Raw genomic sequence first — 21,333 nt, 5'->3', positions numbered from 1 at the left:
GTGAAGTAGCCCTTCGTGATCTTGGTTTGCAAACGATATTGAGCATCTTTGCCCGTGCTTATTGGCTGTTTGTGTCTATTTCTTCAAGAAAATGTCACTAAATCCTTCATCCATCTTAAAATTGTAGTCTTTATCTTTTTATTAATGATTTGCGAGAATTCATTATATGTTCCAGAAACAAGTCCCTTATCTGCTGCAGACTTTTGAACCTAATGGTGTTTGCATTTCAGTGTTGATAGGTGAACATTTCATTTGGGAGATCTGAGATCTGAATAATTTGTAAAATGACAGCTTCTAGTGAGATTATTAATGGTCAAATTCTTGCTGACAAAGCCATGTTTTTCTGATATTAGTCTTTAAATACAAATAAAGAACACATGTATTTTATAGGAGAACAGCCATGGGATGACAGTGATAGGTCAATACTGCAGAGTGATTTTTCTCTAGATTGAGAAGGAATGCAGAATGGAATCAGGTTAGCTTCTAGTGTGTGTGTGTAAACAGCGCCTCTGGGCTGCCTCCTGCCAGCCTTGCTCTTCTTCAATATGAGAATGTCAGCACGAGTACTTTTTTAATACAGCACTGTGAGGAGCATTTAAGGATGTCTTCATTTCAATTTGGGTTTTATATCTCACTCACCAGTAATCTGGAAATAAAGATTTGAACAAAATGATTTTACTTCGTGCCCATTAGATTGGCTTTTAAATGTTAAAAGCCTAAAGAGCAACCAGGGATGATAATGTGGTGAAGCTCATGCACCTGCCGCTGATGGGAGCGTGGTGGTGCCATCTTGGAAAACCATTTGGCAGTAACTGATGGAGTGGAGACCATGAATGCTGGGACCCATAGTCTAGAGGGGGTCTGATATATGCAATTAGTGCATATCATATGCATCTCAGAATAGACTACAGAGGTCCGGCGACATGTCCTGGGATGTTCATAGCAGGCCTCTTTGTGGAAGAGAAACTAGGGACAAGCTGTCATTCAGTGAGGCAACGGGTGGCACATCTGTTGTGCATATGGCGGGTACAGTACAGTGACTCAGATGAATGAGCCTCGTTGTGTGGAAAAATATGTCAAGTGGCAAAGGAAATATGTAGTGTATCGTACTCATGCTTTGTAAACACTTACAGCAACACTTCAGTTGTTTGTGATGCACACACGTCCTAAGAGTGTAGAACCAGGGACAGGAAGGAGGCTTTTTGAGGAGGAAGAGCCAGAAGGGGCACAGAATGGAGGGGTTGGGTGTGTGGGTCATCTCTGAAGAGCTCTGAGTGTCGGTCATGCTAGAGCTAGGTGCTTCCACTTCTCTCTGTATTTTTGGAAGAACAACCCTCCTTCTTGTAGAGCACCACATGAGGGCCTTAAGACGGGTGTGGAGAAGGAGACTGTGGCTCTTGAAAGCCGGTGGTAGTGTGAGGAGGCAGAAGGTCCCGTGGGGCCTTGCCCCGTCCTGCACCCCCTCACCCCATTCCTGGGGGTACCTGGCTTCCCACGTTCCACCTGCCTCTGCCCCCTGCTCCTCACCTCCCCAGACCTCAGGCCACCCCCAGTGCCTGGCACTGGATGAGTCGGGTGGCGCTCCACCCTCCCCCCAGCCCTGGTTCCCCAGTGACCCCGGCCCCCACACACGGGGGATCCAATGCCCTTCCTTGCGACTCAGGGAGCCCCTGTGGGGAGCCAGTCACCTGGCTGGACCCAGATGTGCCTCTTCCTACTGAGGCACTAAACTAGGTTTCTGAAGAGCATCTGACCCCCTCTGTTCCAATGTCTAGTGGCTTCAGAGAGTCAGGCAAAGCCCTCCCCAGCTGCCCACGGACCTTTCCTGCCTGGTGTTCTGCATGCCCCATGCCATCTTCCTCCCTCCAGGCGGGCTGGGCCCCCTCCCCACCCCTGTCCCATCCTGCCCCCTCCTGCTATTTCCTGTAGTCTCACCTCTGCATTTCCGGGCAAGCACTGAGCATGCCCTGGGGCCTGGCTTAGCCCCTTCTGCTCTGAGCCCCCTGTACACACATTTGCACACGAGTGCTGTGGGGGTTGCAGGGTGCCTGTGACGGGGCCTGTGACATGCTCACAGTCAGGATCCAGGGGAGGCTTACTCCTGGGTTCGCAGAGAGGGGAACTGGAGACCCTCACCCTGGTCCTCCCGCCTAAGGGAGGCCCCAGCCACGGTGCGGGCAGTGGGGAGCTCAGCATGGTCATCCCAGGAGACTCAAGCACACACAGTAGATGCGTGTCCCATGGGAGAAGACTCAGAAGCCCTCCAGCAAACGGGGGGATGTTGAACTCCCAGGGGCCTCAGGACTTGAATCCTGATCACTGCTGGTGCAGGAAGACAGGCACCAGCCTTCTGGAGGAATGGACAGGCCAACCCGGTGGTCAGGGCCAGGAAGAAGTGGGTAGATGTAGGGTTCAGTCAAGGTGAAAGCCCGGACTCCTGGTAGGTGGCTGCTGGGTGTCAGGAAGGGTGACTTCTGGTTTTAGGGCAGCCTCGCTTGCCCCGAGGCTGAAGCTGGCTGCATGGCACCCGCAGCTGCGGCCCATCCGGCAAAGTCCAGAGCAGCCGGCCTGGGGCCGAAGACCCTCCATGGGGTACTGCTCCACTGTGTGGCTGTCTTCTCTCCCTCAGGGCTATGAGGACTGGCTTCGCCACAAGGCAGACAATGCCATGAACCAGTGCCCTGTGCATTTCATCCAGCATGGAAAGCTAGTCCGGAAGCAGAGCCGAAAGCTGAGGGTGAGTAATCCTGGCACAGTTCTTCAGCCCAAACCAAAGCCCAAAAAGCAGCAGCGTGAGCAGGGTTTCATTTGAGGAAACCTGAGCCTAGAACCGCTGCTTTACTGAGTTTGGGCCCGGCCGCTTCCCCAAACCCTTCTCATGGAAGGCAGGCTCCTGCCACGATCTGCTTTAACTTCAATTTTTACTTATTGGAAGTTGTAATAAGCTTTCTTCTTTAGAGCTGTTTAATTTCACAGATCCCATCAGGGCAGTCTGGGCTCTAGGGGGTTGCTCCACACAGACATGGTAGAGGATGCTCTGGGACACCATGAGCAAACATGTTCTCGAACATGTAGAGTCATGTGAACGGGAATTCCACTGGTTGGAAACTGTGAAATTAGGAATGGCAGCCTCACTGCAGGTTGTTTTAACTCCCTGTTTCAGTGGGCCATGGGTATAAGTGACGTATCCTCATCTGCTTAAACATTGTGTTTGTCACCTGTGTGGATGATTTTCACACCTGCTCAAGCCAGTGGGAAGCACCTGCATGTGCATCTGCACATGCACCAGCAAGTGGTACAGTTGCTCAGGCTAGTTCCTGGGGACTGTGAGCTGTGAGTCCTGGATGGAGCCCAGCTGCGTCTCACCTCTGAAGCCCTCTGTGCTTCCCCCCACTCTGTGCCACCCCCCTTCCCCACCCTCTCTCCCACCATTCTCCACTCCCCATCCCCTCCCCTCCTTCATCTTCTCGTTCCCTTCCCGACCCCTCACCCTGTGCCCACCCTCCACTCCCCCTCCATCCCCAACCCATTCCCCACCCACCCACCCAACCCAGGATCCACCTGGGGGCCTGCTCACGTGTCACCAGTACATGGCCACCTTTATTAACCTTGTCTAACATGTACCATACACACAATGCACACATTGTCTTTGTTGTTTTTAAATTTATATATATTTTTTAAGCAATCTCTACACCCCGTGCGGGGCTTGAACTCATGAACCCTGAGATAAGAATCTCATATTCTACTGTTGGAGCCAGCCAAGCACCCCTACAACTTCTTTGTTTTATAAATCTCACCATCCAGGTGTTGCAGGAATTCTGACTGAGCTCCCCTCACTTGGTCTTGACTGGTGATTCTTTCCTGGCCGTCAGGGGTCTGGGAAGGAATCGTGGTGGGCCCTGGGCACGTTACCGGGCTTCTTCAGGCCCCAGGCCCTATGTGAACTTTCCCTTAGAGACCATATATCCTTTGCAAAGCCTTCTATGCTCCTAGTAAATAGACCTAAATAGCGTCAGCAGAAAATTGTTTTTTTAATGCCTTGATGTCCTGGGGCAAATGTCCGCTCTCTACCTGGGCAGCTGGAACGAGAGGCTTTGCCCTGACAGTGTGAGACAGGGCCAGCCTGCAGAGGTGCCGAGACCATTGCAAAAGAGAGCCTATGATGGTCCATCTCTAAGGTTCTGTCCTCTCAAGAACATCATGGCGTAAATGGAACATACAGGCCGCATTTGCGACCTGGCTCTTCTGTCCAGCTGCATTCCTTGGAGTCCCAGCCCACCTGGGCATCAGGAACAGCCCCATCACGGCCTCCTCGCATCCACCAGGAGGGTATATTGTTATCTTGCAGGAATAATTCCCACGCAGACTCATTATAAACACATGCACTTGCCTGGCTTGGGCTCAATCAAGGATAATCCTGTCATGGGAGTTTGTCTATGGTTCCACTGCGTGTTATTCTGTCATAATGTGCATTGATGCTTCGTGGGTCTGAAGTTGGCACATTGAAACCCCACCTAATCATCCCAGATTTTGGCAGAATCCCTGCAAACAGTCTTCCCTAGGATGTTTTAGCACCCACACAGGGCTGGGCCGCCACACAGAGCCTGTCTGTCCTGCAGGTTGGAGACATCGTCATGGTCAAGGAGGACGAGACCTTCCCCTGTGACCTGATTTTCCTCTCCAGCAGCCGCGGAGATGGGACCTGCCATGTGACAACCGCCAGCTTAGACGGAGAATCCAGTCATAAAGTACCGTGCCTTTTATTTGGGGCCCTGGGCAGGGCACTGTTCCAGCCATACTGTGTGGCCAGCTGCTGTGGCACCATGTTTGCAAACCCCATGTTTTCAGGGGTGTGGAAAAACCAGGGGTACTGTGGCAGCCATGAAGCCCCTCACTTTGCTTCTCCCTACATCTCGCCGTTTCCTGTCCGCACTCAGTCCTTAACCGCCAACCACCCCAGGTTCAGAGAAATAACTTCATGTTATTTCTTAGCTGTGTCATTTAGTGAAAGGGGACCAGATTAAGGATGCAGTGAGTAGATTATGGGAATTTTGAAAATTTTCATTTTACTAGTCAAAATTAGTGTCTTCACTACACTGGAATTATGTGAAAAGCCACTTAAGAGGCTAGGTTTTTGATGACTATCACTTTAATAAGTGTCTTCATGTTAAAATATCTTAATAAGGATTTTCTGAAGTTATAATAAGTAATTATATCTTATTCTCAGTACGGAATTCTGTACTGCCAGTTGGTGCTACAAAACTTTAATTAAGCATCACATATGAATAGAACGTATCACTATTTTAAGGATTTCTTTTTTTTTTTTTTTTTTTTTTTTTTAATGGGAGCTTCCAAGGAATTTGGGAAAGTGAGCATGGCTCAGTGGAGCCAACCATGTCTGAGGCATTGACAAACGGCAATTAATGATGGGGTTTCTGTGATGGGAAAGAGATATTTTCTTTCTTTTATGGATAATTCATATCATTCTATAAACCCTGGGGGATTTGGGGGCACCTTTCCTATATACATATCCTGAGAGGGCTAACATTCTGGCACGATTGATTGTAAACAACAGAAATTTTGGGGGTGGAAGCCCCCAGGAGAGTCGGATGACTATGGTGTCAGGTATCTGGAGCATGTGGATCATGTTTCCATGTCCCTGACACCCAGCAAGCCCCGAGTACCCAGGCTGTGGGCATCAGGCTGCCCCTTGCACCTGTCTTGCAGGAGGATGCAGGAGGGATGTCCTGTCATCGCTAGTGAGCGGCTGTGGCAGGTGTCCGGCTAGACTACTGAGCTGGTGATGAGACGTAATGGCCATTGCCTTGTCTAGAACTGGCAGGCACTCCACTGTAGCTTTTGTGCCGATTGTGATCAGCGTCCTGTGTGTGTGCTTTTTGATGCCACTTCTGCACATTTGTTTGGCCTGAACTCTTTCCTTAAAAGGCAGTGGGGCTCCTGCACTGGTCATGGCTACAGCCTCTGTGATCTTGGGCAGGCAGTTTTACCTTTTGCAGTTTTCACATCTGTAGAATGGGGACAGACATGTCTTCCAGGGGCTCTTGTGAGCATATGCTTAGAAAGTTTCCCAACATGCCAGGTGCGCAGTAGGTGCTCCAAAGTGTTGTAAATGCTGCTGCTGCCATGGTTTATCTCCCGCCTGCCTTGATCCATGTCCTTCTCCCCCGCCCCCAAGCACTTGGTTGCTGGGAGGACAAGAGGACATTCAGAGATGCGCTGTCTCCAGCAGGCCCTTGCTCAGACTCTGAGCCTACCCTGTCCACGTTAGCGATGCTGTTGGGGCCGGTGCCTCAACATTGCCTGGGTCATGTTAGAAATGCCATTCTTGGGCCCCCTGGACCCACCGCATTGGGAACCGGTGCCCTGCAAGCATTCCAGGGTGCAAAGCATGCTCAGGTTCACAGAACCATGCAGGGAATGCTTATGCTCTCCAGCAGTGCCAGGCCTGCGCAGTGTGTGATGCCAAGGACAGCGTGGTGCACATGGTAGGGCATCATATGAGGGAAAGGAACATCAGGTCCTAGATTTCTTTTCTGACTGGTCGCCACCACAGTGAAGTTGAGAGCAGTGGACAGGAGTAGAAGGGTTTTCCAGTCCCTGATGAAGGAATACCAGTGGCACCTGGTGATTCTTTAACTTGTTAACATTCGCAAACTCTGTTGTATATTTGCTGGTATGTGACTTCCGAGTCTACGTCTACGTTTTCTCTGACACAGTACCTAGGGTTTGTGAGCGGGCTCGGTTACGGGCACAGCAGGTAGCACATGGTGCTGCCCCCACATCAGGGGCACTGGCTGCCACGTGCGTGTCCCCTGTTTGGTTGTGAACTCACCTTTCTTGTCGATCTGCAGACTCACTACGCCGTTCAAGATACTAAGGGGTTTCATACGGAAGAGGATATAGATGGCTTGCACGCCACGATTGAGTGTGAGCAGCCCCAGCCTGACCTGTATAAGTAAGTCTGTCTGTGTTCCCCACATTTGGTGCCCTCCCCCTACCTGCTGTTCTCTCCACCCTGCCCCAACCAGCGCTGCGCTTGTCTGGGAAGAGAATGTACGTAGCTGCTTAAAAATTAAGACCAAGCCAGAAATAGCATACTTAACATTTTCATGGTCCAGCAACATTAAAATCTATAGCTATTTATGGAAATATTTGGCCTGGCTTAATGGAACTTAAGTTTATTGAAGAAAACATAATTTTCTGTGATTTGAGAAACAATTTTAAGGAAAATCCTTAGAGTGACCACAGGCTAATAAGGATAGATAGTAAAACAAGAATGGGTAGGGGGTGCCCAGTTGGCTTCTTTGGTGAAATATCTGCCTTCAGCTCAGGTCATGATCTTGGGTCCTGGGATTGAGCCCTGCTTCGGGCTCCCTGCTCTGCAGGAGACCTGTGTCTCCCGCTGCCCCACCCTCAAGCTCCTGCACACACGTTTGTGCTCTCTCTTTCAAATAAACCTTAAAAGAAAGAAGAAAGAGGGAGGAAGCCAATGAGCTCTTGACCAAGAACCCAGGCCTCAAGTAGAGTGCACTTCCCTCCTGGAAGCAGGAAGTGTCTCTGGACAACAGGCACCTGGCCTGCCTCCCTGCCTCCCCGACCCCAGCTGCTCAGCACTGACCTGGCTTCTCTATTGCCAGGTTCGTCGGCCGCATCAACGTCTACAATGACCGGAATGACCCCGTGGTGAGGTGAGGACAGATGCGCTATTTCCATTAAAGTGAAATTTTCTATTACAGATCAGAGGCTTTCATCGTTGCTATTCTGTTGGGTTTTAGAAGTAGAATTCTGCTTTACCAATGGTCCAGGTTCTGCTGTCTTCTCTGGTTTCTCTCGTTCATGCCAACAAACTGATGGCACTCATGGAAGATACTGTCTCACCATGTTAGGAGCCTGTGACAGTGAGCCTCTGTCCCTGTGAGAAATGCCCTGAACTTTTATAGACGAGTGTGTCTTCAACCATGAAGCTGAGCAATTTCTGACGAGGAGGCCATGTTATTGGAATGTATGCATCTACTCACAATCATCACTGGGACACACTTTTGGCTCTAGATTCTGTCTAGATTTAGGGGGATGTGTCTCATCTGGGGACCGTGCAGGTGGCAGGTGGGTGTGCTTACCTGTTTCATCATAGCGGCCTGGGATCTCTCACACCCATGGGTTGTGGACAAGGACCCACACCAACCAGGTGGCTACGCACCGGAGCCAGCCAGTGGCTGGACACATGTGGTCCACTCTCACCTCACACTGGCTCTCTGCATCCCCAGGCCTGTGGATATATCTTCTGGGCATCATTTCCAGATCTAGCAGGTCTTTGCTATTGGGTTGATCGAGATGGATGGTTTAGGAAGTTGACTTTGAGTAGGATTCAGAGTTGACCTATAACTCCCTCCCCTGGGGTTGGAGAAATCATTTTTCTTCCCACTTAAGTGGTCTCCAGATTGTCCATGTCCTGGTATTACCTTGTGTGTCAAGGAGAGCAATTGCCTGGAAGTAGAAATAATCTCTGCAAGATATTGATGGCAAATAAATGGCCCCTGAAATATCAGACCTGGGCGCCTCTCCTTGTGAGGCTCTTCAAATTGCTTGTTTCATGGAAATGATTTGTGTGCCTCTCACTTTATTGTCAATCAGCACGTTTGTGGGTGCTTCTGAGAGGTCGTGAAGGCATGGCCATGGTCTTCCCTAAATAGGCACAAGTCTCCAGGACACTCCTAATTTCTGTGTAGAACAACCCGTACTTCTGTGTCTCATGAGCAGTTGTCTTAATAGATTTAGATTTATGCAGATTGCTGCTAGGATCAATCAGAAGTAAGCACTGCCAGCTTCTCATGCTTCAGGTTCAGACAAAGTTTAATGCTGAGTAGCTTGGGAAGGTAATAACTAATATACTTCACATTTTGATACTAATTCTTTACTCTGCAAAGGAAATTGGTAGAATACTGGCAGCAGCAACATTCGCAAGTTGCATTCTTCTTACTCTTTTACTCTTGGAAAATGAGAAGAAATGAGGAATGGAGCCCACAGGAACATGACCCCCTAAAGGCAGAGATTTGGTCTGTTGCTCACTGCTGAGTCTCGAGTGCTGAGGGCCCTGCTTGTTCCTTCCTGAGTGGTTTTTACCTTTCTTGGTAGTTGCTTCCCCAGAGTAGCAGGTGCAGGGGTGGCTCCAGATCTGGAGACCATGGGCGTGCAGAGAGGGTCTGTGTGTGCTTGACTGCCCATGTTGACCAATGCACAGTGTTCCCAGCCCCCATGTTGGGAAGTAAGACCAGATCCCATGAAACTTGTGGAGCCTCCCCGAGGATGTGGTGGGAATAGCTGGATCCTCTTGAATCACAGACATCACCTTCTCTGGCCCATTGGTTGGTCTGGTGAGCTGGGAGCCCGCATTCCTGACAAGGCCTCACACAGTGTGGAGCCCCACCAGAGAGCAGGCACTGCGAAGTGCCAACCCACTGGGGCCTTCCGCAGAGCAGCTCTTACCCTCCCTGGGTGAAGGTCACACACCCTTACACGGAGCCAGGCTAACTTTCATAATCCAGATAGAAGCTACTCTGCATTTAAATGATTTCCTCTTGACATCAAGTCTATTAAATGCAGGCCTCAATTTTCCTACCCCAGAGCACCTTCTGTGTGTTCCATTGCTCTGCTTTGGTCCTTGTGTGTCTGCAGGCCGCTGGGGTCAGAGAACTTGCTTCTCAGAGGAGCCACGCTGAAGAACACCGAGAAGATCTTCGGTCAGTGTCTCAGTTAGTGAATTATACTGATAGCTTCTAAAATTAAGGGTGCGTTGAGCAGTTAAAGTTCGTAGTGCTCCCATGAATGCATCTCTCTGTGTTCTGCAGTAGACTCTGGCAGCAGTGATCAGCCAGTACTGGTGGATCGCCAAGGCCCACAAAGCAGTGGGGTCTGAGGGTTGCTTGCATGTAAAGTGCCTGTAGTTTCTGACTCAGAAACCTAAATTCATGTTTCACAATATAGTTCTGCAGGAGATTTCTTTTAATGGCTGTATTTCTTTGCTATTATCTCCCATCTTTATGGGTTATTTTTGTCTTTTAATTGAGACAACTAAAAAACATGCGGATGTGCCCTATTGTCAAAAAATTCAACATAGTAAAATCTGAGCTTCAAGAAAAAGTAGAGCTTGATTTCTATGCAGGAAAAAAAAAAGTATTTCTATAGTCTGAGGAATCCTCTTGTGAGACTCTTTGTGAACAGCTAGCTTGCCTAATGAAATTTAAAATAGGATTTATTTTCTCCAAAATTTCATTTTACTGTAGCTGTGTGTAACTTCCTATGTAAAGGCAAGACATGTCTGTGTTATTGTTCTGACATTGACTCTTCTGGTTTACAGGTGTTGCTATTTACACAGGCATGGAAACCAAGATGGCATTAAATTATCAATCAAAATCCCAGAAACGATCTGCTGTAGAAAAGTAAGTCTCAGTACCCCCTTTGAAGTGCATAGAGCTCCATGACCTAAAACCATCTTGAGCCCCAGTAGACATGAAAGCATTTTCCTTTTGGCTTCATTAGCAATTTTGTCATGGTCTCTAGGGAACTGGTAGTGCTGGGTATTTATATCAACAGTCTTGTTCTATGGGGATGCAAATGGCCACACACCTTTAGCCCAAGTCTGCAGGCTTCCTCATATGGACGTCTTAAGTCCTGCAGCTGCTCTTGCCAATTCATGAAAATGTTAAAATTGGGTCACTTTTGGCTTTGAGTTGTTGGAAACTGTGTGTTTTCCTGAGGAAAGCTTGAGCAGAGAGAAAACAGTGTTCTTTTCATGAAACAGTAAAATCCTTACAATGACAAGCCAAGGACAGAGTTGAATTTGTGAGAAGATGTGGCCCAGAATTTTGTCTTCTTCGCCTTTTGTTCAAGTGTATTCCTGACTTGAAGTGATTATAAATTATTTAATAAGAACTATGTGGGACTTGGAGATCTTTGGGAAGACTGCCTGCTCTTACCAAGTTGGTCTCAGGATGTAATCATGGGTCTCTGTCCGTCGACGGCTGTACCAGATATGAAAATGGAGATTTGGCTCTTGATAAGCAAGAATGCTTTACTTCCAGATGTCTACATTGATGTATGGGTTTCAGAAATAGATACTGGAAAATCAAGGCCTTTCACAAGATCTGCTAAGACACTAGCCAGGGATTCAGTACTTTTCCAGTTCAGAGGGCATTCCCTCCCTCCTTCCCAGTGGTTATTTCTTAACCTGGAACTCACTGGTTGACACTTAGTGGCAGAAGAAATGACTTCTGGATATCCTGAATCTTAGACTCCTAGACCATGCAGTCACCAGTGTGGCTGCATGCACCACTCTCTCCTGTTTTCAGAACTTTCCCTGTGGTCACAGGATGGACTCTGATATATGCAAGCTTCCGTTCTCACTTCTACTGTTCCATTGGTGGTGGGGGGGGCTCCTTTAAAACATGTTCTCTGTTTCTTCACAGTGTATTTATCTTGACATGTGAGTAAGGTGACACACTGCTCTAGATTCTTGATCAATCAATAACTAAGTATCGTTGGTCATGTGTTTTAGATCCATGAACGTGTTCCTCATTGTGTACCTCTGCATTCTGATTAGTAAAGCGCTGATAAACACTGTCCTGAAGTACGTATGGCAGAGCGAACCATTCCGAGATGAGCCATGGTATAATCAGAAAACCGAGTCAGAAAGACAGAGGAACCTGGTATGGAATGTGCTCCCCTTTGCAAAGTCATCAAAGATACCCTATAGGCTGTTGTTATGAAAATGTGGCAGGAGAACATGAAATCTTGATTGATGACACCTTTGTCATAGAAATGTTCACTGATTGGAAAGTCTTATCAGTTGCCTCCCTACCCATAGACACTGGTTGGTCCTGTCTTGGGTATTTGAGTGTATACTCTGGGAAGGGATTGGCTCCCATGGTAAATTCATAAGGGCAGCAGCATAAACACTTCTGGTGCTACCCAGTGCAATATGCTATATTTAGAGAGTGTTCAGAAAACACTCATTAAGGATCATGAGGTAAATGGTACCTACTTATGGTAAGAAAAAGGAAAAAAGAAGAGTCTCAATTATAGGAAAATTATGGTAAGAATTGATTTCATTTTTCCTCAGGGGGGCTTTCAGCTTGGTTGCTCGTGTTTACCAAAATTGATTTTTCCCTAAGCCAGTGTCTTAAAATAATTTTATTGAATCTCCTCCACTCAAAAGAGTATGGTCTTCTGGCTGGGCTCCTTGAGTCCAGACCTGAGCCATGTGCCTCCAGATTATACAGTCCGGCTCCTGGTCTGTGACCCTTATGGCACTAAAATCAGGTGCGGGGTGACTAAGCCGATGGCCACCCCGAAATACTACTTATCTTTAGATTTGAAATAAATGCCTGTATTTAGAAATAGCACGGGTGCAATCTGGGCAGAACTGAGTTTTAGGCCTTTGTGATGCTGGCATGGGGATGTGGGAAGTCACATGGTGCTCTCTCAGTTCCTCAGGGCTTTCACAGACTTCCTGGCCTTCATGGTCCTCTTCAACTACATCATCCCCGTGTCCATGTACGTCACGGTGGAGATGCAGAAGTTCCTGGGCTCGTATTTTATCACCTGGGATGAAGAAATGTTTGACGAGGACACGGGGGAAGGACCTCTGGTCAACACATCAGATTTAAATGAAGAATTAGGACAGGTCAGTACCTTCGGGACCCTCTCCCCTGACCTGTGACCATCTGTCCCCGGGTGTCTGGGTTCTAAATGATCCCTGTTGTGGCGGCACGTCATCCAGATGGTCAAATGAAAATTTTCCATTTTAACTCACTGACAAAGATGCATCCCATAATTTGTGAAACACAGCAGCAAAATTTATTTTTTATGTTTTATTTACATGGCAATTGATTGTGCTTTTATGCATATAATTTATGCAAAATCAGCTGTGTAGCTGCTTGATACAAGCTCACCCAACTTGGTAAGTAGTGCTTATTCTGGGCTTTCATGCTGTAAGTTTGGTGAGTCCTCCTTTACAGGCATTGCATTTAGCTCTTATGCCTGATTTCCTTCCCTGAACTCAGAGGGAGCAGTTTTCCTCGATTTAAAGATGAGCAAAGTGAGAGTTCCAATAGCTCGGTGTATTGGCAGACGTCAGACATCTCATCGCAGCCCTGCTCTTCACAGATGGTGGTGGCCGACCTCTCTGCACCTGAGCGTCTTAATCTGTAAAATGGGTGCAACACCATCTCTGCCCTGCCAGAGTGCTGCACTGATGGGGCGTCAGAGGTGTGGTGTGTGCCACTGTGTGCTGGAGTCGCCACAGGGAGGTTGCCGGCCAGGGCTGCCTGGATGAGGGGCCGAGCCTGTGCACACCTGTCTGCCAAACCCAAACCTCACTCCTTTTCTGGGACACAGTTCCAGAAAGGTCTGCCATCATGGCCTGACCCCTTCCTGGCCTTTACGGGGCAGTGAAGAGCATTCGGTAAATGGTAGTTCACTCATTAAAAACAAAACAAAACAAAACACGAAGAAATTTGGGGGGAATATTTTTGCAAACAGGGCCATTCTAAAGATTTTATTTGAGAAAGAGAGAGAAAGCATGCCAGGGGGAGGGGCAGAGGGAGAGAATCCTGAGCCAATGCAGGGCTCGAACTCACGACCCCTGGATCATGACCTGAGGCAAAATGAAGACTCAGATGCTTCACTGACTGACCCACCAAAGCCCCCCACAAATGCAAATGTCCTTGCATTTTGGCCTGGCAGCTGAAGTCTGCGCCTTGTTGCCCCAAGAGGCAGTCTGTAAATAGATGCTCAGGCTCAGACCAACTGCCTTCACCCCCTGGGGTCATGGGTACTTGTTACCAAGAGATGACTTGCTTACTGATGAGCATGACTTTCAGAGTGTCCCTCCAGTGCATGCTGCAGCCGAGACTGGAGTCCTGTCCCAGACAGCCCCTCGGAAAATGCCACTCATTTGCCCGGCCCTAGGATAGTTTCATGTCTACATATTTCACATCCTTGGTAACAATACATGATATGTGTTATGTGTTCTTGAGAAAATCTTAGAGGAAAGCAGTTTTCTGTAACAAGAAAAGCGAGAAGCGGTGTTTAGTACAGCGTATCTGACTCAAATTATCTTGGTACCCTGGTGCTCGGGAGGTTTGTAGAAAGTTTTTCAGAAGATAGGGACTCCCAGATTGTTCATTGTTCATGATTGTTGACCCTAACTCTGAAAAAGACAGGTGTTGGACAGCATAGCTGCTGCTCTGGGGACCATCACAGGGGGCTTCCCTCCAGATCGTCCCAATTGCGGGGAGAGGCTCCGTGGCACTGGGGGCAGGCTTTCAAATGGCAGGTTGTCTGCTGTGTCCTTGGTTTGCTTGTAGAACCAGGCACATGGGGAAATGCATTTTCTGCAGAAGGATTAAAACTAGAGAGAACATTTTGCTGATATGTAGCTGGTTGTTACCCATGTCTTCTGCTTCCTGCACACCTGCACATCCTGACCCTTAAACCCTGCCTCCCCTGTGTGTCCCGGGGCGTGTGTCATCAGGCGTGGTGAGCAGGACGTGCCCCCCAGGCTGGCGGGGACATCCTCATGCCGTGCCGTCATCCAGAATTCCACCGTTACTCCTGATGAGCCCAGAACCGGAATTGATCTGAGTGTGGGGCTTCACGCTGGCGGTATATGGGGGTGAAAACATTGACGTTAGGAAGCAGGGCTGTGCTGGGGTCTGAGTCATTGGTGGCTCCGCCTTCTCTGAGGAGATCGCATACCCCTGGCCAGCCCCACCCAACGGAGCGTGTGTCTGCAGGTGGAGTACATCTTCACAGACAAAACTGGCACACTCACGGAGAACAACATGGAGTTCAAGGAGTGCTGCATCGAGGGCCATGTGTATGTGCCGCACGCCATTTGCAATGGGCAGGTGCTCCCCGGCGCCTCTGGCATCGACATGATTGACTCCTCCCCAGGCACCAGTGCCAGGGTAGGTGACCACCCCCCCCACACACACACACACAGGTGTGTTCCCTTGGGGCCATGACTGCTGCACTGTCCCAGGGTCCCCTGTCCCAAGGCCAACCAGTACCACCCCTTGTTCTTGGATCTGCTAGTGACCTGCATCAGGAACTGTGTGCTTACCACCATTTCCTGCCTGTGACTCCAGTGGTCACATCTGTGTGAGAAGCAGCTAGAACATGTGGTATGCTGAGAGCAAAGTGGCTGTGCACTCCACGTGTCTGTGCTCACAAACATGCGCTAGCATGTATGCACATGTGTATGTGTGGAGCACATGTTCGTGTGTGTGCATGTGAATAGACACGTGCACATACCCTCACGCGTGCACACAGACACACTGTGCTCAGATACACACAAATGCCCCTCACACTCTCAAGCATGTATATACATGCACACAAACCCTCACAGGTGCAGACACATGTTCCATATGCTTATTTGTGAATTGTATGTACATAGTCATGTACACAAAGACACACACCCCATATGCACACACCCTCACACATCTGTACATACACACTACACTCAAGTGCACACACATGCCCCACATGCATACGTGTTCACACATGTACGTGTGTACAAACACATGCTATATTGAGATGTACACACTTGCACACATAGATGCCTCTTATGCTAACAAGTATGTATGTATATGTATACACACTTTCATGTGTGTGTATACACAGATACCTGCCCCCACTCACATGTGCACACAGAGACATATGCCTTATATGCTCACATGTGAATTGTATGTACATACACATGTACACAGGGACACACACCCCATATGCACACACAGTGCACACATACACTGCACTCAAGTGCGCACATGTGCCTACAGACACATGTCCTACACTCTCACATGTGCATGCATATACACACAGGCATGTGCCCCACATGCATACACCCTCAGACGTGCACACACACACTGTACTCAGATACACATGAACGCCTCTCATGCTCACAAGCATGTATGTACACGTACACACCCTCACATGTGTGCATACATACTACATGTGCACACACAGACACATATCCCATATGTTCACACACAGAAACACATGCCCAATGTGCACACACCCTCACACAGTACATGCATGTACATACAGTACATCCCATGGGCACACATGCACACACTCCCAAGTGCTATGGTTCCAGACCTTGGCATCTCTGGGAGGTGCTGTGACCCCTCACCATGATCACCATGGTCAGTGAGGAGACCATTCCCCAAACCTTGGTGCCCTCAAAGCCCTGGGCAGGGTCCTTTGGGGACTGAGGACAACTTGCCTTAGCAACTATGCAGTGGTAGCTCCTTCGTGGCCAAGTGCCCCGCATCCCCTGCCACATGTGCATCAGAGGGTTTCCACGTGGAAACTGATGTTTCCCTGCCAAATGTTGGAGGGAGGGCCTGTGGTCAGTGGCCCTGGGCTTCAGCCACACCTTAGGGCCCCTGGGAAGTTAGCTGGGGAACCCCAGGGCATCCAGGCTCCCGGAGGCTTGGCTGCTGACTTCACATCCTATGACTTGAACCAGCATCCTCACTGCCCTTACTCAGAACTGCTCAAGGATGAAGAGAAACCACACCCTCCCCTTAAGCACCAGAGATGAGACGAATATCCCCTGACCCCTGAAATTTGTTCACTGCCTTCTGCATATTTTCTATGTACTTTAAGCTGACATGGCATAGATACGTGGGGTTTGTACCACACTTTTGTAGGAGCGGGAAGAGCTGTTTTTCCGGGCCCTGTGTCTGTGCCACACCATCCAGGTGAAGGACGACGATGACGTGGATGGACCCAGGAAGTCTCCTGACTCAGGGAAGTCGTGTACTTACATCTCGTCCTCTCCTGACGAGGTGGCCCTCGTCGAAGGTATCCAGAGGTACGTCTGCGAGCGGGTCTGGTGCACGAGGGCCCTGCTGATGCGGTCCGCCCTGACCGTGGACTCACAGGAGTGTCCCGAGACGGCCACTGTGCTGGGATGCTTGCTGTGGGGTGGGCTGGGCAGGCGGAGCCTTCCTGACCCGAGTCCTCCACCTCCATGCTGGCAGACGAGGGCCCTGCTGTATGCAGCCCACTGCTGGTGGGAGAAGCTGCCATTCTGCTGCCAGACTCTGTGGCTATCTTTTCACTTCGTTGTTTTCCACAATCTCATCTTCTGTTTGGCCTATTCAATCTTTTGCTGTTTCAATCCTCACTGTGATAATGTCCAGGTGCTCTGTGTCTCCGTTACAGCACGTTTTATTTCGGCCTGACCAGGGATTCTCTGGTATCTTCTGTGCTTCTTTCAAGCCAGAATTTAGGACTGTTGTTCTAAATTCTTGTTAAGATACATTGCCTGTGTCCGTGTGGAGTGAATCCTTGGCTGTGGATTCTCTTGGTCACTGTCTTCAATGGGTGGTTCCCCTCTTAACTTTTATTAAAGATGCAAAGGATTTTGGTCGTACTTTACAGCCAGTCTGTATATTCTAAGAGCGCTCGAAAGTGCAGCTGTGTGTCAGAAGTTAGGACAGGTTGGTCCTGCTGGCCACTGCAGGCTCACCTCTAGGAAGCCTGCCAGCTTGTGCCGTGACGGGTAGACACCCTGTCCCCCTACGGTCCCATGCACCCTTGCATCATCGTGGCCACAGCTGTGTTGGGATGATGCTTCCACCTCCTCGTGTCTAAGCTCCTGGCCTCCAGAAGGCATGGCCTTGTCTCTGCACCACAGCACCTGGCGGGGGTGGGGACAGCTCTTGGGGATGCTGGTGGAGGAGGGCGTGGTATGTGTTATACACGCTGCTGACGTTTATGGACTGGCTTCTGGCTCTGGACTATGGCTCCCTCATTCATAAAATGAAAGGGTGGTTCTGGAGATCTGCAGTGTCTCAGGATCCTTATCACTGTGGTGTGGCACCCCTGGGCACCCCCCAGACAGCCCCATTGCTCAGCAATTCTCACTTCTGTTTCACCAGAAGTGTTTCTTTATTGATAAGAAAGCTTTCTCCAAGCTTAAATAAGGTATAAGGAGCATTAGACTGGACCGTGAGCTCTGGACTGATGTGTCCTCTTCTCTGCAGACTTGGCTTCACGTATCTGAGACTGAAAGACAACTACATGGAGATCCTAAATAGAGAGAACGACGTGGAAAGGTGAGCACACCTATGTCAGAGACAGTTTCTGGGGGAACCTGAGGTCTCTGTCCCCACCCACGCCTGTCCCCTCCCCTTGTGACAGCCCAGGACCTTTGGCCAGAGTCGAGGCTGGCCAGGCGGGGCTGCACCACCCACAGCGTTTGCTCTGGGCCATCCCACATTAGGCTTACACAGGAGTCCCCGTGGCATCTAGGATGCCTGACACTGTCCCAAGTGGCCTCAGGATGTGTGTTCACGGAGCACTGGCTCCTGGTTGTGGGATGCTGGGCCCCACAGAAGGCTGAGAAGGGCGCTCTGGTGGATGCCCATGGTGGCCAGTCTGTCTCTGGAGAGAGAGAACTGACACACATGTTCAGTGTTAGTGACTGTGTCCACAGAGTGGGCAGGGCCCTGAGACGGGGCACGTATCTGTAGTGTTCACTCAAAACTCCATCTCTCCTTTGTAAACAAATGTGACTTGTAATAATGGGTATAGATGGAGACGTGTGGCAAAGAATATAACACTCGGTTCCATAGCTGCAAAAACCCCTGGAATTTTAACATTTCCTTAAGAAAAATAAACTCCTGGATTGGCAGGAGGTGAGCCCCTGACCCACAGTGGCTGCTGGTCCTGGGTAGGCGCGGTGAGCTTGCCCCTGCAGCGCTGGCAGCCCCTGGGGAGGATAGGACGCCCTCGGCTGCTGCCCAGGGTTGCACAGCCCTCCCACGGCTTGCAAGCCAGCTGCACCATGAGGTTTACTGCTCCCTGAGCTGGGTTGGGGTCTCTGGACCTCGAGGGCATTCCAGGGCATCTCTCCAGGGGGCTGAGCCACTTCCAGTATTTCAAATGTTAGCAGAAATTATAGTCTTTGATAATGACTGTACAAGCCAGTTTAATGTCGATTTTCTTTGCATTTTAAATGATTTTTATTAACTTCAAGGACATGCCATATTGCCGGGGATTGCAGCTCTGGTATGGCCTGTGAGTCTGTGCCCAGAATTCAGGGAAGTGAACATGCAGTTTGTGTGCTGGACAGACTCCCGGGTCAGCCACAACTTGGGCTAGGGCTCAGCCTGCGATGCCTGGCCTCTGCCTCTCTCTGGTCCCTGGGGGCCACTGGTGCTAGCGCCAGCAGTGCAGCCCCCACTGCACGAATCCCGACAACGCCCCCAAGAAAGCATGGCCAGCCCAGGAGATGGGCAGGAGATGGGGCGGGCTGTGCTCAGGGCAGAGGAGCCTAACACTGTGCCAAGAATGCACTGTGATCACCTAGATTACAGGGCTTACAGAGCCAGGTTTTAAAAACAAGTTTTGATCTCTTTTTCAGGTTTGAATTGCTGGAAATTTTGAGTTTTGACTCAGTAAGAAGGAGAATGAGTGTGATTGTAAAATCTGCTACAGGTAGGAATGTCTTTTTCCTTCGTTTCTTGAATTGTACAGCGTGGTGGTTTTATTCTGATGCTTACATTCTCTGGGAGCTTTAGGATCTAACCATTCATTCTCTTAAGAAAAAAAAAAAAATCGGGATTCCTGGGTGGCGCAGCGGTTTAGCGCCTGCCTTTGGCCCGGGGCGCGATCCTGGAGACCCGGGATCGAATCCCACGTCGGGCTCCCGGTGCATGGAGCCTGCTTCTCCCTCTGCCCATGTCTCTGCCTCTCTCTCTCTCTCTGTGACTGTCATAAATGAATAAAAATTAAAAAAAAAAAGATGAGCCTGTGACCAGTGGTGGGCTGGCACAAGGCAGGCCGATGTGGTTCCCACGGGATTGGCGGGCAGAGACAGCGGGCTCTCCTCTCCTTCCCTGCGGCCACCACACACACAACAGTCTAACAGCTCCCACCTGCAGCCCTGCCTTCCAGTCTCCAGCCACATGTCATCCTAAAGACCCCACTGGCGCCCTGAGGGACCTTGAGATGACAGTGATACAGTTCTCAGTGTCTAGCACTGATGCCCTAAACTGCCTTCCCAGCTCTCGGCCCCAGGCCAGTCCCAAGTATGCATGATTTCCAAAGGAGGCCCTCTACCTGGTGAGGCTTCTCCACCTGGAGACCCTCGACCTGTGAGGCTTCTCCACCTGGAGACCCTCCACCAGGTGAGGCTTCTCCACCCGGAAACCTTCCTTTTGGTGAGGCTTCTCCACCCGGAGACCTTCCACCTGGTGAGGCTTCTCCACCTGGAGGCCCTCCATCTGGTGAGGCTTCTCCACCCAGAGACCCTCGACCTGGTGAGGCTTCTCCACCCGGAGACCCTCCACCTGATGAGATGTTTGCCTGTCTTCTGACCTGGAGACTATAAGCATCGTAAACACGGAAGCTATACTTAGGATGTACTCACCCCTTTATTACTATGGAGTACTGAGTAAATACTTCTAAATTCAACTTATTTAATGCAATTGCAATTTTAAATGGCATCTTATCAAAATATACAGGATTCTATTCCTTTTTGTTTCGTAAAACAAGGCAATAGGCTGTGTTTATCTCTTTGGAAAGTTGCCTGTCAGCAACCAAATACAGCCACCACCCTGAAACCTGACTCTGAGCCTGACGTGATCTGAAGGCACGTTGGGGAATTTTGTGTCAGCCGGTGTCCTAACCAGGAAACCCGCATTACAGCAGGAGCAAAGGCAGTAGGTGTCCATAGAAACAAGGTCCTGGTGGCTGTCGTCATCGTCGTCGTCGTCGTCTTCTTCTTCTTCTTCTTCTTCTTCTTCTTCTTCTTCTTCTTCTTCTTTTTATTTATTTATTCATGAGAGACACAAGGAGAGAGAGAGAGGCAGAGACACAGGCAGAGGGAGAAGCAGGCTCCATGCAGGGAGCCAGACATGGGACTCGATCCCGGGTCTCCAGGATCACGCCCTGGGCTGAAGGCAGCGCTAAACCACTGAGCCACCCGGGCTGCCCTGGTGGCTGTCTTCTGGCAGGACCGGCAGCAGCTTGTCCTCCTCCTCAGGCCACAGGGGATGGTGCGGGGTTGCGGGGCATGTCTTCAAACAGAAGACTGTGAGTCACTCTCTGGAGTGCTGGTCGATGAGCCTGGGACGCATGTGGCAGCTCTGGATGCTGCCCTGCATGGTCCCCACGCCCCTGAGCCTGTTGTCAGCTAGAGAGACTCCATCTGAGTGTCTCAGGACATAAAACCCTGTAATATAAGTGCTGCCCGTAACATGTGGAGACATCCTGCCTTGGGGGTCAGCAGGACATGGG

General features: G+C 49.7%; 1 protein-coding gene across 8 annotated transcripts in view; it reads left to right on the top strand.

The window, feature by feature from the left end:
* The window catches only part of ATP11A (ATPase phospholipid transporting 11A), a 127,139-nt gene that overhangs the window by 71,024 nt on the left and 34,782 nt on the right, over window positions 1-21,333 (top strand). For 7 of the 8 annotated variants that reach the window (XM_072782350.1, XM_072782352.1, XM_072782354.1 and 4 more), the window contains exons 5-16: window positions 2,630-2,737; window positions 4,620-4,748; window positions 6,873-6,976; window positions 7,659-7,709; window positions 9,694-9,758; window positions 10,376-10,457; window positions 11,573-11,723; window positions 12,503-12,700; window positions 14,814-14,987; window positions 16,734-16,897; window positions 18,075-18,146; window positions 19,457-19,530. In XM_072782350.1, coding sequence (XP_072638451.1) covers window positions 2,630-2,737; window positions 4,620-4,748; window positions 6,873-6,976; window positions 7,659-7,709; window positions 9,694-9,758; window positions 10,376-10,457; window positions 11,573-11,723; window positions 12,503-12,700; window positions 14,814-14,987; window positions 16,734-16,897; window positions 18,075-18,146; window positions 19,457-19,530 — 1,372 coding nt within the window. The remainder of the gene's footprint in view (window positions 1-2,629; window positions 2,738-4,619; window positions 4,749-6,872; window positions 6,977-7,658; window positions 7,710-9,693; window positions 9,759-10,375; window positions 10,458-11,572; window positions 11,724-12,502; window positions 12,701-14,813; window positions 14,988-16,733; window positions 16,898-18,074; window positions 18,147-19,456; window positions 19,531-21,333) is intronic. The other variant, XM_072782355.1, reaches the window with a different exon arrangement.

This window comes from Canis lupus, chromosome 17, assembly GCF_048164855.1.
Source record: "Canis lupus baileyi chromosome 17, mCanLup2.hap1, whole genome shotgun sequence".
In the NCBI taxonomy this organism is placed as follows: Eukaryota; Metazoa; Chordata; class Mammalia; order Carnivora; family Canidae; genus Canis; species Canis lupus.
The sequence above is the reverse complement of the archived record's forward strand: the minus strand, read 5'-3'. Positions and strand labels throughout refer to the sequence as shown.